We start from the raw sequence: 17,610 nt of genomic DNA on the forward strand, positions 1-17,610 counted from the left end.
AACAAATAATTTACATCTTTCAAGCAAAATACTTCTTTAAATGAAATATATTCCATGATCACTTGAGAGAGCGTCCTAGAGCATCTTCTAGATAATAAGCTCTCGAGCTAACCTTCCGGGTTATTTTAAAAGGTCCTTCCCAACGAGCCTCCAATTTTCCAACATCTCCAGCTGGATTAACTTTCTTCACGACCAGATCTCCTACTTGAAAGTCTCGGATTCAGACTCCCTTGTTATATGATTTCATAACCCGCCTCGGTAAGCATCCATTCGAATCAGAGCCTGCTCTATCTTTCTCTTCCGAGCTTTGTTTCACTTCAAAAAGACTAAATGCAGTCTTTTTGTATTTCTTACTGCTACTAAAATGGTGCAAAAACACTTTCTGAAAGTCCTAAAAAAAGGATACTCTGAAGGACCAATCCCTCAAACCACCTCTGCGCCGAGTCAACCAGAGTGGTCAAAAACATTTTGCACTTGATTCTGTCAGCATAACAGTGCAACATGACCATATTCTTGAACCTGGCCAGTTGTTCCTCGGGGTCTGCATTGCCATCATAATTTTTAACTTTGGCATACTTAAAGTTCCCGGGAAGAGGTTCCCGAACAATAGCCTCAGAAAACGGGCATCCCTTAACGACTACCCGAGAATGACTTCTACCCTCCATCTGTCCCTCCAACACCCTCATCTTCTGTATCAACTCTTGCAACTCCTCTTGTAATGCCTGAAGTAAATATTACAAGTTGTTGATTTAGTAACGTGAGATTACTAAATAATTAATTAATTTTAAAGAGGGAAATATGACATATGTTGGTCATTGGAAGTTCAAATGATTTGAGATTTGGATATAACGTAGAAAACTCAAAAAGATGTAGAAGTTTCATGTTTTGAGTTTTGAAAAATTTGATCGTTTGACTGGTCCAAAGAGATATACCGGTGTTAAAATGTTAAATATTATATATTATATTATATTATTTAATTAATATAATATTTAAAAAATAAAAATAATAAAAAAAGAGAAAATTTGAAAACTTTTAACGGTGAATTGAAGAATCTCTCATTGACAGAGAGCAACGTAGATGTGAGAGAGAAGAAATAGAATAAGGTTTTCGATTTTTTTCTTTTCGATCTTGCGATTTATCGATTTATCCAATCGACGAACCGACTTCAGTTCTGAGATCGTTGACACGAGGTCTTCGATTTGAGGTATAAATTTTGTAGTTTTGGTGATGTTTGAAATTCGTCGATTTCTAGAATAAATCCGATAAATTGTTAAATCATACTGAAATTGAAGATTGTTGAATAGTGTATGATTTTAACGAAGTAGAGAAGATTATAGTGGTGTTATTTTGAATTATTCCTAATTTGTTTTAATTAGGGATTTTTAATCGTTGGACTGAGATTGGAGAGTTGTTTATCAGTTGTTATTAATTCTGATTATATATTCGGAGTCTACGAAGTATAGGCTACACGTTGATATAAAGTTTTCGTAAATTGACGGATGTTGTAAAATAGCCTATTATTTAAAGTTAATTAATTAGGGTGTATTTGATTGTAGTATTGTGAATTAAAAACACCATAATATTAAATTGTTGAACAATACGAATTTAAAATCGAGTTTTATATTTTGTTGAATTAATTGTTGTTGGGCTATTTGATGTTATATATTGAGGCTGTTATAACTGTGTTGATACGGTGACAATGATCTGAAATTGTCGTTGAATTATTTAGATACATCACAAGCCTCGGGATCAAAGAAATTGCCAGATTTTATATATACTCGATTATCAGGTACGTGTTGACGTACGAGCATATGTTGTTATTGTTTAGTATTGATGAATACTATTGCGTTGAACGATGATAAATCACCGGAATTGGGTGATTTGATATTATATTTGTTGTTGTTCATTATTGTTGATTTTGTTGACTATCGTTGTTGGGAGACGTCTCGTTGATGTTGTCACGTTGATGTTGTTCGTTCAACGATATTGCTGTCGTCGGAGTTGGGGTGCGACGTATCGTAGATGTTGTTATTCGTTCGACGATATTGATGTCGCCGGTGTTGGGGTGCGACGTATCGTCGATGTTGTTGTTCGTTCGACGATATTGCTGTCGCCGGTGTTGGGGTGCGACGTATCGTCGATGTTGTTGTTCGTTCGACGATATTGCTGTCGCCGGTGTTGGGGTGCGACGTATCGTCGATGTTGTTGCATTGTGATGTTGTTGAGATTGTTGTTGGCTGATTGTCCAGAAACGGCAAATGAGGTATTTCTGTTATGATTTCAGTTATATTTTATGTCGTTAATATAACTGTTATGTATTACGATGATAATTGTTGTATATGCTCACCCTTTGGGGGCTGTTTCTGTTGGGCAAGTTACAGGACTATGCGTGAAACAGGATAGTGGTGAAGGACTAGGTGTGTCTAGTCAAGCAGTCCTGTAGTTAATAGTAAATAGAAACAATATGGTTCATTGTCTTATTTGAGTTGTATGTGTGTATTTATTAAACTGTTTCTGCTACACTGACGTAGATAGTATGGTGATGTCATTATTTTGTCGTATATGCATTATATTATTACGTTGTCGAAAAAAAATTTTTATGCATATGACGTCACATGTTGTATGATTACGTGGCGAGGTTTGGGGCGCCACACCTCTACCACAGTCGGGGACTTGGACCCAGCACTTGATTCTCTCTTCCATCCTCGCTTCCTCCTCTCCTGCCTCCTGCTCTCTCTCCTGCTCCCCTCCTGCACGTGTAGCTTGATGAGAAAGTTCCCTCCGGGCTACAGATTTCTCCACCGCCTCGGATATAGTCATGCCACGGATCCCGACACAAACCCTTACACGAGGTCCATGTCCTTTTAAAAAATTAAATTTTTTTTAGGGATTGTTTTGGGGTTTTGATGTCATGATTTAGTACGATGATTAAACGAGGTCGAGTCCCGAGAGATTTAGAATGTCATAAGGAAATGTCATTTTTGGGTGTGAGCATGACTATACGTCTAAGTTGTGCAAGGTAGGTATTCGAACTCATGTTAGTATGTGCAGCAGTGGACCCAAGCGAGATCCAACTAGTCCCTCAACGCCATGTGAGTATGCTCGACGTGCAAAAGAAAATATTTTATGTTTTTGAGGTATGCTAAATGTCTTGTGACCAAATTATGAACGGGTTTGGAAGTCGGTGAACGTGTCCGAGGACCTCTCCACCCCGGTAAAGCATGACTGGGTTTAGATCAGGATTGGAAAGCGATAAAGCATGACCAGGGACCAATCCACCCGGTAAAGCATGACCGGGAATCTCATGTATGTGGCAGTGGATTTTCCCTGTCAGCCCAGTATTGTGGTTTAGTTTGATCAGGCGCATTTATGTATGGGTCACTTGCTTTGAAACACATCTCTACGCAAAATGATGAAGTTTATGTATGTTCAAGTTTGTATGAAGCAAGCATGTTTATGAAAAGTTTTATGATGATGGCATGTCTATGTTTATGCTATTACGTTCAAGTTTCAAGTATGTTTATGCTATTACGTTCAAGTTTCAAGTATGTTTATGCTATTACGTTCAAGTTTCAAGTATGTACGCTCTACTTTAAAGATGCACGTGGTTTTATTACGTATTACTTGTTATATCCAGTTTATGCATGTTGAGTCTTTAGACTCACTAGACTTGATCGATGCAGGTGATGATGAATTTGAGGAGACGAGGGATGGGGACCAATGAGCCGACTTGGACTGAGAAGGAGGCTAAACCCGAGGACCGCCCATGTTTTTAAGAAATTTTTCAATGTTTCAAATACTCTGATTTCACGTTATTGTTTACGATTATTTAAACAAGTGTTTTTAGCAAACTTTATTTGTGATTTTTTAGTTGCAAATATTTTGAATGATCAGTTTATTGTTATCGAAATTTGAAGATTTCTATTTAATTAAGAAAAAATTTTTTTTCCGCAAATTTTAAAGTAGTTTAAAAGTACGGTACGTTACAATGAAAGCCCGGGCTCTTGATTGCCAGGGGAGAAAATATCCCGAGCATCTCCTTACCCGGCTGCTGAAGAAAACACTCTGCATATTGACTCTGATTTAGATTGTCCATTTAATTTTCCGGGTCATATGAGTGTATCATTCAGGTAGCAATGTCTTCATTTCTTACAATTCCTCAATCACCAAGGCATTTTTCTTATTACATTACTGTAAATAAATATATGATAAGATGAAGATAAATATAAGATAATATTTAAGATAATATTTGTGGTGTTTAAACCATGTCCACCGAGTCGTCTTTGTCCAGCGATTCCACAACCGTCACAAATATCTGGGCGTCAACTCTCTGTCCGGAGGTGACATCTCTTCAATTCAGATCTCTAATCATCGTCTCAATGGTCGCAATTACCTCCAGTTAAATTAGGGTTCATCACTGGCGAGCTTTCTGCCCTAGCCAAAACTGACGCAACGTACAATACTTGGCTTACAGAAAATTCCATTGTCCTCGCATGGGTGGTGTACTCGATGGAACCTTCAATCAGTTGCCAATACTTGTGGTTCACAACGGCAAAATAGGTCTGGATGCGGCTCGGAAGATGAACTCTGATCTTGGCAATGCCTCTCATATGTTCGAAATTCGGTCAAAATTGAAAGACATGAAACAAGGCTCACATTCTGTCACTCAGTACTTCAGTGAGCTCCAGGATTTATGGCAAGTGCTGGACTTGTTCTTTCACATTTGGGAGTGATTCTTCTCTCTAAAGAAAGGTCGACCGAAGCTCAGATTAGGAACACCTCTCCTCGAACAGCTCTTATAAAGTGCCAAGGTCTCTCGAGCCTCCTGCCACTGTTCTACCATCTCGGCTTTTCAGTCAGGAATAGTGGAAAGGGAACCCGGTTGGGCGAGGCGCTTTATGTTAGACTATTAATATATAATATTAATGTTAGGCTTTTCCCTCTTTCTGGATGACCATCTTCCTACCGGACTGATCTTATTCCGTTCCACCATTTCCCACGTTATACATAACTCTTTTCTTATTCCTTAGATCGAGAAATCTACACGGAACAGCTACAAGGGTTCGATGGATTGAATCTGTAGCGGATTTACCCTTCCCCCACAAAATTGGAGTTCACTTATTTCTCCTTACCTGGAAGCGGCTAGGAGACTATCTAGCTTGGTTTGGAGATCACTTGTTTAACGTAAAGTAATGATTGTTGCCCGGGATCCCTTCCCATCCCCAGATGGTGCATTTGCAAAAGTCCGCCACGAAGATATGAGGTGCAAAGTGATGCTACAGCCTGAGTTTCCTATTACTATCTCAGCTCCTGAAACTTTTGCCTTGGCTTCGGGCAATCTATCCAGTCTGGGACAGCGGCTTGGCAAAAGGCCTTGGTGTGATCATTGCCATCGCCCACAGGCCATATGAAAGACAAATGCTGGAAAATTGTGGGTAAACCAATTTGCCAAGGGAGAAGCACGATGGTCGAAGTTTCCAGATGCAATCTATTCAAGAGCAGCCCATCAACTCTAGCATTTCGGCTCCCTTCACTAAGGACCAAATATAGAAGATTGAGCAATATTGCAAGCTTATGCGTGAAACAGCTCTCATTCCGTCTTCAAGTTCCCCAGTCCGGTCATTCTACTTGACCCAATCTGGTACACTTGATCATTCTTTAATTCTTGCATTACACCATCTTCGATTGTAGATTTTAGAGCTTCTGATCACATGACTGGGACTCCAAACTTTTCTGCTCTTATACTCAACGTCCTAACCAGATTTCTGTCAAGATTGCTGATGGTTCCCTCACTCGAGTTGCTGGATATGGCGATATTCAAGTTTACGGGAGAATTGTCTTAAAAATGCTTTTCATGTTTCATCCTTGCGCTGTAACCTAATCTCTATTAGTAAACTCACTCGTGACAGTGTGTTGCTAACTTCTTACCTGTTTCGTGTCAATTTGGACCCACTATCGGGGAGGATGATTGGATGTGCTAGGCTTCACGATGGCCTTTATTTTCTTGGGCATGCTTCGTCTTCAAGTCAACAGTCTCTAGTTTCTAGTGTTAAGTCTAGCCATGTTTCAAACTTTCAAGAAATTATGTTACAATACTTTAGATTAGGTCACCCCAGTTTTTCTTATTTAGCTTAGTTGTTTCCTTCATTATTTCAGAATATTAAAGATTTGAGTTTACTTCGATGTGAATTTTGTGAACTTTCCAGGCATACTCGTGTCACTTTTGCACCTAAGCAATATACAACATCTGCCCCATTTTCTCTCGTTCAGTGATATTTGGAGATCATCACAAATTCCCAATCGCACTGGTAAAAAATAGTTTCTCACTTTCATTGACGATCACATAAGAGTTACTTTTACCTACTCTAGCATAAATCTGATATAACAATTTTAAAAAGTTTTCACAACATGATTTAAGACTCAATTTCATACCCATATACATGCTCTTAAAACCGACAATGGTAAAGAATAATATTTCAATATTATTCTTGGTTCCTATCTACAGCACCAATTGATTGTTCACCAGAGTTCTTGTGTCAATACACCACAACAAAATGGAGTATCATGAAGAAAAATCATCACATCTTAGAAGTTGCTCGTGCTTTATTGTTCACAATGAGTGTACCTAAGTTCTTATGGGGGGATGCAGCTGTTACAGCTGCCTACTTAAATCAATCGTCTACCCAGTCGTCCATTAAATTTCTACACACGCATGTCCATCTTAACTTCCATCTTCCCTCACATTCGTCCTTCCATCAGCCTTTCGCTTAAGACCTTTGGGCGTACCGCTTTTGTGCAGATTCATGACCATCTTCGAGGCAAACTTGATCATATGGCAGTTAAATCAGTTTTTGTAGGATACTCTCCTACTCAGAAAGGGTACTGTTTCATTAAAAAAAAGGGTAATGTTGCTATTGTCCTCGTACAAAAAAATCATTTCTCCCATGACGTCACATTTTTTGAGAATATTTCGTATTTTCCCCATCTACGCTTTATGGACTGGAACAGTCTCCACGTCATAGTTTCATAGATTTTCCAGAGTCATCATGAAGTTTGGATACTATCAGGGACAAACAGACGACACATTGTTTATTAAACACTCCGAGAAAGGAAATATCATTGTTATCATTGTTTATGTGGGTGACATCATTTTAACTGGAAGTGAAAGTCAAGAATGGAAGAAGTTAAGCGTATGATGGCAAAAGAGTTCGAGATTAAAGACTTTGAAACTTTGAGATATTTCTTGGGACTGGAGATTGCTATGAGCAAAAAAATGCATTTCAGTTTCTCAAAGAAAATACACTTTGGACCTGTTAGAGAGGTAAGCATGTTGGGATGTAAACCAAGTAAGATATCAATCGAGTTGGGAAACAAACAAAAAGTGTTTGAGGGTAACCAGTGGATGTAGAAAGATATCAGCATCTCGTTGGGAAATTTATCTACCTCTCACATACTCGACCTGGCATTGCATTTGCGGTAAGCCTAGTGAGCCCATATATGCACTTATCATGTCAATGTCATCTGGACACAGTCTACAGAATCTTTTGATACTTGAGTCAAACTCCAAACAGAGGTTTGTTCTTGACAAAGAATGATGATCTGAGAGTGAGTACGTTTACAGATGTAGATTGTTCTGGTTCAATTTATGATAGAAAGCCAACATCAGGTTATTGTATAGTGGTATGGGGAACATAATGACATGGCGGAGAAAAAAACAGTCAGTTGTTGCAAGGAGCAGTGCAAAAGCCGAAGATAGAGCCATGGCACGTGGAGGCTGCGAGCTTGTCTGGATTAAGAGAGTATTGAAAGAACTTAAGGTAGAATGCAAAGATCCCATGCATCTCTATTTTGACACCAAGTACACTATCAGTATTGCTCACAACCTGGCTTATCACGATAGAACCAAACATGTGGAAGTTGATCGACACTTCATCAAAGACAAGCTAGATGAAAGGATTATTAACAGTGAATACCCACATCTAATCAACTTGCGGATCTACTTACGAATGGACTATCAGAACACAATCATGAATTTCTTGTCACCAAGCTTGGTATCATCAACATATAACATAAATTTTGAGGGGGAGTGTAGATAAATATGAAGATATATATTGGATAATATTTGTTGTGTTTCAATCTTTTAAATTAATTAAATTAATAGGATAATATTTTTTCTGATTTTTCGGAGGTAGTTGCATCAATTGTAATCTATACAACGTGAATTAGTCTTGAGAAATAAAACACTTGAGTTTTTCCTCTCAAATTTACAATTACTAAAATATCATACCATGAACAAATTTAGGCACTGACTTTTCACTACAAATGACAGGTTCAGTTCCGAGGTTCTGAACATAATATAAGTTGAATTGGCTCACTAAAGTCCTATTCATGTCAAGAAACTGTATTTATAGGAAAATGCACATTCTGATTGCTTCGACCATTTAATATGTTCTTGCAACAAGTTGTTTTATCTGTCACCTGTTTGTTATTTTACAGAAATGTTAATTGTTTTGTGCCTGTGCTATTCATTTTCAGACATCAAAACAATCATTGTGCTGACTATCTTGATACTTATCTAAGCCTTTGTGAATCGAGTGCTGGTATTGTTGTAGACAATCATCATGAGATGTATTTGTAAAGCCATGCCAGCCTCCTCGATCTGAATGAATTATCTATTTGTTAGAATTTTCCTGCATTTGAGTTGTATGCCTGTTTCTATGTATCCTATTTCAATTGCTACACCTTAAAAACCTGCTGGCACTAGAAAATGATGAATTTTTTATGTGATCTTGCATGCCTGAATTCTGTCCACTAACCCTCAAACTCTGCACTAGAAATTAGAAAACGCTGAATTTGTAATATTGGATGACCTGAATCCATTTACTTGCCTGTCAGTGGAGTGGGTTTTTGTATGTTGTTCTCTCTCTTAGATATCGTGAGTCATGAGATTGTCTTAAATATAGAGCAAAGTAGAGCCACATAGTTTTGTATAATCTCTACTTAGCTATGGTCTGACAAAAGATTGTGATGGATTAATACAGATATACGATGATATGGCTTTAATAAGTATATAGAATGTACTTTTCACTTTTTTGAAAATTGGAGCCAACTGCATGTAGTAGCTATTGGTGTACAATTTTTTGCTCTATTAGAAGTGCTAAAAACATCTAAATTCCTTTCTAACTTGCACCTGACTGGATTTTGTTTTCATAACCAATTCTTCATCTCTGGTTTATCAGGTGATGAAATTATTGTCAATCGCGTTTTAGAAGCATTATATAAACGGATAATGCGAGCACACAATGAGAAAAAATGTTTCAGGGTTATTATTGTTATACCTCTTCTACAAGGCTTTCAGGTAATGACAACAAAGTTTTCTGGTACATATCTACTTCCAATACTGAATAGTTCCGCAGAATTTGAAATGTGCTCTATTTGAAAAGGGTGGTGTTGATGATTCTGGTGCTGCATCTGTAAGAGCAATCATGCATTGGCAATATCGAACAATTTCCCGGGGAAATAATTCAATACTGCATAATCTGTATGATCTTGTTGGCCCTAGAATGCATGATTATATTTCTTTCTATGGTCTGAGAGCTTATGGAAGACTTTATGAAGGTGGTCCTCTCTCCTCCAGCCAGGTACACGTGTTTTTCCCTTCTGCACTGCAAATACATATATGATCTTTTGTTGATCATTTGACATCCAGTACCTGAGGCATAGACCTTCCAGTGCCTCTTTGGCAACTTTGATTTTGGATGAGTAAATTTAGTTGACCAAAACCATAAAAAAGATGGAGTATATAAGGGGGGAAAGAATTGTTCATTTCTGACCATCATTGGTGAATTATACTTCACGTATAATTAATGCTTCTAAATTTTCATTTTTTAATTGGATAGGAAAAATAAGCCGTATGTCAACCAAAAACATCAGTTGGTTTGAAGTTTTCTTTACAAACCTCGAAAATGTGCTTCATAAGTTTTTGATTGAGCTTAAAATATTGATTGCTTTTGACTGACATGCTAAGTGAAGGAAAAGAACTTGAAGTGCAGATGACCGCCATAATATTTCTCGTTTGCTTCTTCTGAAACCTTAAGTTTGGGATGGCTAGATGTAAACTCTGTTTATTCATCTTGTTATAAAGTGGTGGATAAGTTTATATTGTCATGAGTTAGTGGATGGCTTATAAGGTATATTACTTTTTCTAACAGGACTTATTAAAGTGCCTTTGTTTCATCAGGTTTATGTTCACAGCAAGATCATGATCATTGATGATCATACTACCTTAATTGGCTCTGCAAATACGGACAGAAGTTTGCTTGGATCTAGAGATTCTGAGGTATTACCAAAATTTGCTTAGTAAGTAACTCTTACCTTTGGTACTTTTGGAACTTTAGTGCGGAATGAGACCTGTTTGTTTCAGCGTCATTAGGATTAATTGACTTTCTGGTATAAAAAGATTCTTCTCGGAGCTGTGATGTAATGAATGGAACCAGTGTGTAACATAATCTTATGGCTTTATTTGCTCACTGTGACATGGCCATACTCCCGTCCCTCTTGCACAAGTTTTCAGATTCCATCTGCTCAAACTTACATCAGGCAGAAGCATTAGAAAATCACTACTCTAGCCTGCATTGTCGGCCTCTCAGAATACTGCATGCTCTGCGCTGATTCCATTGTGAACTGCTGCTACACTATTGTTCTATGTGGATATCACACGAACTTTCAGTTGGTTTTCATTCATAAAGTTCTAGTTCTATCTATCTAGATTTTCTCCTGCTTTGGTTTCAGGAGGTAGAAAGTGGATGTGGTGTTGAACTGGTGGAATAGATTACTGTTTTTTTTTTTTTTACTTTTAACTGTATATTGTACCATTTCAGATTGGTGTGCTGATCGAGGACAAAGAATTTGTTGATTTATGGATGGGAGGCAAGACTTGGAGAGGTGGAAAGTTTGCATCGAGTCTTCGCCTTACGCTGTGGTCCGAAAACCTAGGTCTTCTTGTTAGGGAGGTTGATTTCATTAATCATAGCTATATTTCCGGTGCATCTCTAAATTTTCAGATTGAGTTTGGATGAATATTAAATGGAATACTGAAATATTTAAAACATGAATTTTCTCATGCTTTAAAATTTAACTATTTCAGGTTAATCAAATAAGATACCCAGTGATAGAGATGTATGGATGGCCACTGCGAAGGTGAGGATGACAATATAAATTTTTGATATCAAAGCTTCTTCTCGCTTTGGCAAAAAACAGCTTGCACAAAACAGTTAATAAGGAAGATTTTAAATTGAAACATAAGCATTAGTGATCCCATGAGTATCTCTCGTTAAGTATTGGAATAGGCTATAACATCAGGTTCTATAACATCAGGCTCTTACCTGTTGCCCAGGTAAAATACCAAAAAAGTTGTAAAAAATGTAGATTTCTGTCTTGACATGTGAACTATAATATTTCCTTCTCTCAATCTTTGACCTCTTATTCTGTTTATCATTGCGAGATGTGGGAGCTGTCTGCATCTATCTCACTTGCATTCTCACAACCCTTATCTCCATTGCTTGGATGATTTATCTGTTTTATTCCAAGTTTAAATCTACTTCGTTAATAGGTAAGGGCATATTGAGCACCAAAAATGATTATGAAGTTTATTGTAATAAAGTTTTGCATTATGGTCATATTCCAGATTTTTAGATTTTAACCATGCAATTCTGTTGTTGACAGACAAATACTATGATCTACCAAGATGTATTTGTTGGAGATTTAATAATATTAAATCTATAAATCATGTAATCAAATCTATATATCACAACACGCCAGGAATTCATGTCGAATTATCAGAAAATATGAATAACAGTAAACACGTAACAGAATCCATTAATTGATCTAGCGTCAGAGTTATGGATCTTCCAAGGCAACAGAGAATCGACCACCTTATTCTTGCCTTTGATGGGAGAAGGAGAGAGATCTAGAATATGTGCGCCGTATATATTCTGTGTTGTATTCTCTGTGCCTTGGGGAACATAACCTTAGCAGTCTTCAATTCATTATAGAAGACCTAATTGGGCTGGATTTCTACACACAAGGTGGACCATATCAATTTATTTAATATTTTAGAAACCCATAATTAATTAGATCACTTTATTAGGTCTTTTATTAAATAGCTTGTCCATGTACAATTAATTAAATTATGTGAACCCACAAAATAATTCTAACAATCTCCCACTTGGACCACATAAGTTATCCGGATATTGTATATGCAAAAACTGGATTGAAGCTCTTGCTATCTAAACCAAAATATTACCTAACAATCTGGTCTATCAATTACACCAATATTGAACCAAAGCAGTCATCGCTGTATTTAAAATCACTGGACCCATCAATGATCACAATATTAGCATAATCAATAACATAGATCAAGTATGGATGTGTAGCATGGAAATACATAAATGTGATCCCAGAATAAAACCTATATTTCCAACTGGTCCTCCTAATTACTCAAAGAGTACAATAACATACTTTCAACCAAATGCTAAACCGCAATGAAAGTCATCACTTTATTTCAGAGTAATTCAAATAAACCTTAATCTGTACAGAAACTCAAATCATGTCAAATGAGTCAATGTTTAAACCGAATACAAACTCCCACTGTACATGCATATTAACTATATGGACAACACCAATGTGTGTCACATGTCCAAAAAATCTTGGGTGGCCAACCCATGACAAACACATCTGCAATTATAGAGTTTGCAATAACATGCTCAATTGACACACAACCACTCTGAATTATTTCCTTCCAACTAGAAGCTTCATGTCAATATAGTTTGATTTTGACAAGTTTCAGTTGTTCTTTAAATATAATATAGCGCCTTTATTATTACAATTAATCATCAATGGTTTCTTAGACCAATGATCATTACCGGTGATAAAATTCCGCAACTTTATTCGGATTCCAAATATCAAACTATTTTCAAATGTCAGATTTCCGATGTGTGGGCATAAAATCCTTTATTCACTTTATGTACCGCATAACCCGATTAATAATCCAATATCGGGTTTCTTAAATATCTGTCCAACATTCTAATGATATTCACAATATTTAAACAATGTTCTCTATAAATCCGAATGAGATTACCACCCGATAAAATTTATACAAAAACATATGTGAGACATAAACATCAATATATTCTTCTCAATGTTGACTTTTCAATTTACTCACTCCCACTAAAGTCAACATACGAAATTAATTTTCATTTAATTTCAAAATTTCATGCATGCATAATGTCAATGTCATTTAAAATATGGATGTTCAATTTATCAAGCTTATCAAACAAGGAACTCATACCAAATATATTTGAATTTCGAAAAATTGAAAATACCACATGGATAAAGGAAAAAACTTGATTTGTCTAAACATGAAACTAAAATCAAATTTCGTCTAAAAAAATGTGAAAAAAGTAATTTCCAAATTCAACCAGAAAATAAAAAATCTCAGTGCCTAAATAAAGCTTTTAAAAAGGCATCATCAATCTTATTGTCATTTTTCATAAGATGTATCTTTCATCATCAGTCGGCAACCGGCTCCTTAGGCAATCTTTTCTTTGCACGCCAATTGGCGTATTTGGGATAATCCTTCTTCACATGACCATCAGTCCTTTTGCAAAAGAAACAAGTGATCACTTTATCTTGTTTCTGTTGCTCCATATGCTGTGAAGTCCCAGAGTTTCCTTCCTTATTGCTCCTATTTCCTTTTTTTATTGATGCAATTACCTTGATAGTTAGATGCCAAGTGAGCACCTTCAATCACATCTTGTTTCAATCTCTCCTCCTCCTAAACGCACTGCGCAATAAGCTCATTCAAAGTCCACTTTTCCTTCTGGGTATTATAACTTATTTTGAATTGATTAAATTGCGCAGGTAGATAGATCAAGACTAAATGCACGACTATGTATTCCGACAATTCCAACTTGAATGCTTTTAGTCGAGTCACAAGATTTGACATTTCCATTATGTACTCCCTTATGTTCTCTTTCTCTTTGTACCGCATTGAGACAAGTTTATTCAGAATAGTACTTGTATCGACCTTTTCGTTTGTAGCGAAATGATCTGCTATTTGAGTTAGGAACTTTTTAGCATCATTTTCTTCAGGAATTGAACCCCTTATAGTATCTGGAATGGAATGTTTCATAATCATCAGACTCATGCGATTTGATCGCTCCCACTTTTCCAAAGAACCCTTTAGATCAGCAGTTCCTGAACTGATCAAAAGTGTGGAGCGATCTTCCCTTAGCGCATAGTCCAAATCCATGCAGCCGAGCACTATCATAACATGTTCTTTCCATTTCTTGAACTTTGAGCCATTAAGTACTGGAATGTTGTTTAGATTAGCAGATATAGAAGATGCTATAACAAAATAGAACAAAAAACTCACAATAAAATATAGTCCATGCATATATTTTAAATTAAATAAATCACAAAATTTAAGCATGCTGGTGGTGGGCCCATAATAAAAGATACCTAGCACAACATTGATATTTAGTCTTTGAAGAAAAATAACAATTTGTAAATAGTACACTCAACCATCATGGTTATTAAATATTGATAATAAATCCGACCAACAATATGTCTTTCTTTGGACCGACAATTGCATGCATGGATAAATCCGAAATTATCACATATTTAGTACCACATATTGTGTTAAAATTTGACCAGAAAATGACCTTTCTTTGGGCCGATCATTTTCTGCATAAATATAACACAATTTAATGTCATATAACGTGTCTTCAATCTCGCAAGAAAATAATCTTCCTTTGGGCCGATTAATTTATGCATAGTTTTGACACTCTTTAAGACCACATAATTATGTGCTTATAATCTGGTCAAAAAATAACCTTCCGCATAGATATAAATGCACTTGAAGGAGATATATTGTGTAGAGCCCAAAAATCAGTACACGTAAATCTCATGCATTTATTTAATGATTAAATCTTTTATTTAAGTTTAAAATGATTTTAATGGTCATGATTTATTTAAAATGCATTATTTTAAATTAATTATGTTTATGTGGTGCACGTTAAAATGCTTTCTTGAGTTTCATGTTTCAGGCGAATATTCGATGCGGGATCGAGGAGAAGAGACCAGTGACGATTTTTGGTAATTTTAAAACGTGGTAATTTATTTTAAGTTAGGATTGAGACATTTTTAAATGATTTATAAGTTTTTAGCATTTTTAAAGTCTAATTGAATTATTTAGTAATTTTAAGATTTTAAAACTTTTAAAGATTTAGTGCATGTGCATTTTTATTTTTAATTAATAGGCTTTTAGTCAAGTTAGTGGTTGATTAACATTTAATTAGTTGTTAAATTTTAATCTAAGCAATATTCTAATCCCTTAATTTAGTTAAACACACACACACCGAGTACACACACACGCATTTTATCACACACACAAACACTCTATTTTCAGATTTACTTATTTTTGAGAGAGCAAACCTTAGGGTTCTTGAGAGAAACAGCAGCCGCCCCATTCCCTTCAGCATTCAAGCAAATTCTCGTGAGTTTTATTGCAAGATTTTAGTGTCACAATCGTCCCGGATCAAGCCTCGCTCCGTCTCCGCTTCGGTATTGCCGTATCGTGAGTTTTTCATATCGAAAGGCATGTATAATCTGTCGTTTCTTCATCGATCTCGTTATATTACGTTTTGTGATGTTGATTATGTATGAAAACATGTGTATGTTATGTGGAAGTTTGAGCATAAACTTGTCGAATCAATTTTTGAACGTTTTTAGATCTGAAATTTCGTTTTTCACTATATTTTGAATTTCTGCTATTGTTCGGTCGCGATTTTGAGAAAACTTTCAACATGAAATCGTAGAAATTTTTTATACCTTCGATTTGATATAAGATTCGAAATATTTGGATAAAAATTGAGTGAGTTACGGTGTTTTTCGTAGGACTGCTCAAACTGCGTTTTTTGGAAAAATTTTGTATTGATGTATTCTTGAAGTTTTTGAGTTGCAGGCTTCATGGGGAACCGTTGGTGGATCGCTGGTGCGTTTGGATATTGTGAGTATGACATTGGGATGAATTTTGGTGCTTAGTCTTGTGTCGGTAGATACTTGGTTGCATTAGAAGTCGTAGGAAGTATTTTGTTGTCAAAATTCATGTTTACGGATTATGTTGCGTAGTTTTTGCGCGTCGTTGTTTTGGAGACATTGTTTGAGTTGAATCCTTGTCATAGTGTCCTAAGACGAGTCTCGTTGCATCGGTTCGAGTCGTTTAAGCGTGACTTTTAAAATTGCATCAAAATGTGTTATTTTGGGTTAGTTGTGTGTTGGATTAGCGCCGCAGTGCTCGCCAAGGAGGCCGCAGCGCCCATTCTGCGCAAGTCAGGCGCCGCGGCGCTGCCCTTGTGGCGCCGCAGCACAGCACTGTCCAGCGCCTAGGCGCTCATCCATGACTTTTTAAAACACTATTTTAGGCTCTTGTCTCTATGTTTTGGGAAATGTTCACATGTCATGTTAGGATTTGTTTCGGGAGTTGATGTCATGGCTTAGTACAATGATTGAAGGAAGTCTAGTCTCGAGCGATTTAAAACGCCATAAGAAAATTGCCATTTTGGGTGGTGAGCACTATAATTATGTCTAAGTATGGAAATTAAGTACTTGAACTCTGTTTAGTATGTTGCAGCAGCGCCCCCAAACGAGATCCAACGAATCCCTCAACGCCAAGTAAGTATGTGTGACGTGCAAAGAAAATATTTCAGTTTTTGAGGTATGCTAAATGTCTTGTGACCAATTTATGTATGTGATTGGAAAGCGGTAAAGCATGACCAGGGACCAATCCACCCCGTTAAATCATGAACGAGTTTAGATCAGGATTGAAAAGCGTTAAAGCATGAACGGGGACCAATCCACCCGTTAAAGCATGAACGGGGATCTCATGTATGTGGCAGTGGATTCGTCCCTGTCAGCCCAATACCGTGGTTTAGTCTGATCAGGCGAATTATGTTATGGGTCACTTGCTTTGAAACATGCCTCTACGCAAAATGATGAAGTTATGTATGATCAAGTATGCAAGCATGTTTAAGTAAGTTTTATGACAATGGCACGTCTATGTATGTATGTACGTATGTTCAAGCTTTTGATATGCAAGTTCAAGTTTCAGTATGTACTTCCTATTTTAAAGTTGCTTGTGATTTTATTACGTATTACTTGTTACTTCCAGTTTATACGTGTTGAGTCTTTAGACTCACTAGACTTGATCGATGCAGGTGAGGATGATTTCGAGGAGACTAGGGGTGGGGACCAAGGAGCTGGCTTGGATTGAGTAGGAGGCTAGACTCGAGGACCGCCCAAGTTTTTAGTTTTTATGAAAATGTTCAAATACTCTGATTTCAAGCTACCGATTATGAGATTTCAAACAAATACTTTTGTCAAACTTTATTTTTAGACCTTTTGTTGCAACTACTTTTGGGACGTACGATTTACGTTATCGAAATTGAAGTTTGATTACTCATTTAAGAAAATTTTTAATTTTTCCGCAAATTTTAAGAGGTAAAAAGTATGGTACGTTACATATTGAATCTAAAATCTGGCCAGAAAATA

General features: G+C 36.6%; 1 protein-coding gene across 8 annotated transcripts; it reads left to right on the top strand.

Annotated features, from left to right (window-relative positions):
- Positions 1–4,131: 4,131 nt before the first annotated feature.
- On the top strand, positions 4,132–17,517 carry LOC142547801 (phospholipase D zeta 1-like). 8 transcript variants are annotated; one of them, XR_012820733.1, is made up of 9 exons: positions 4,132–5,641; positions 6,207–6,308; positions 9,240–9,358; positions 9,444–9,641; positions 10,241–10,339; positions 10,881–11,012; positions 11,147–11,199; positions 15,108–16,069; positions 17,277–17,517. XR_012820733.1 is itself a non-coding variant. In XM_075656260.1 (8 exons), the coding sequence occupies exons 1-7, from the start codon at positions 5,575–5,577 to the stop codon at positions 11,149–11,151; spliced, it is 753 nt and encodes a 250-aa protein (XP_075512375.1). In that variant the 5' UTR covers positions 4,132–5,574; the 3' UTR covers positions 11,152–11,199; positions 15,108–17,517. The 8 variants fall into 8 exon arrangements, 3 of the variants coding, with proteins under 3 accessions (XP_075512375.1, XP_075512374.1, XP_075512376.1); XR_012820737.1 differs by having other exon boundaries at positions 10,881–11,043; positions 11,147–11,611; positions 15,108–17,517; XR_012820736.1 differs by having other exon boundaries at positions 11,147–11,611; positions 15,108–17,517.
- Positions 17,518–17,610: the final 93 nt, after the last annotated feature.

The sequence above is a fragment of the Primulina tabacum genome, chromosome 5 (genome assembly GCF_025594145.1).
Source record: "Primulina tabacum isolate GXHZ01 chromosome 5, ASM2559414v2, whole genome shotgun sequence".
NCBI classification, from domain to species: Eukaryota; Viridiplantae; Streptophyta; class Magnoliopsida; order Lamiales; family Gesneriaceae; genus Primulina; species Primulina tabacum.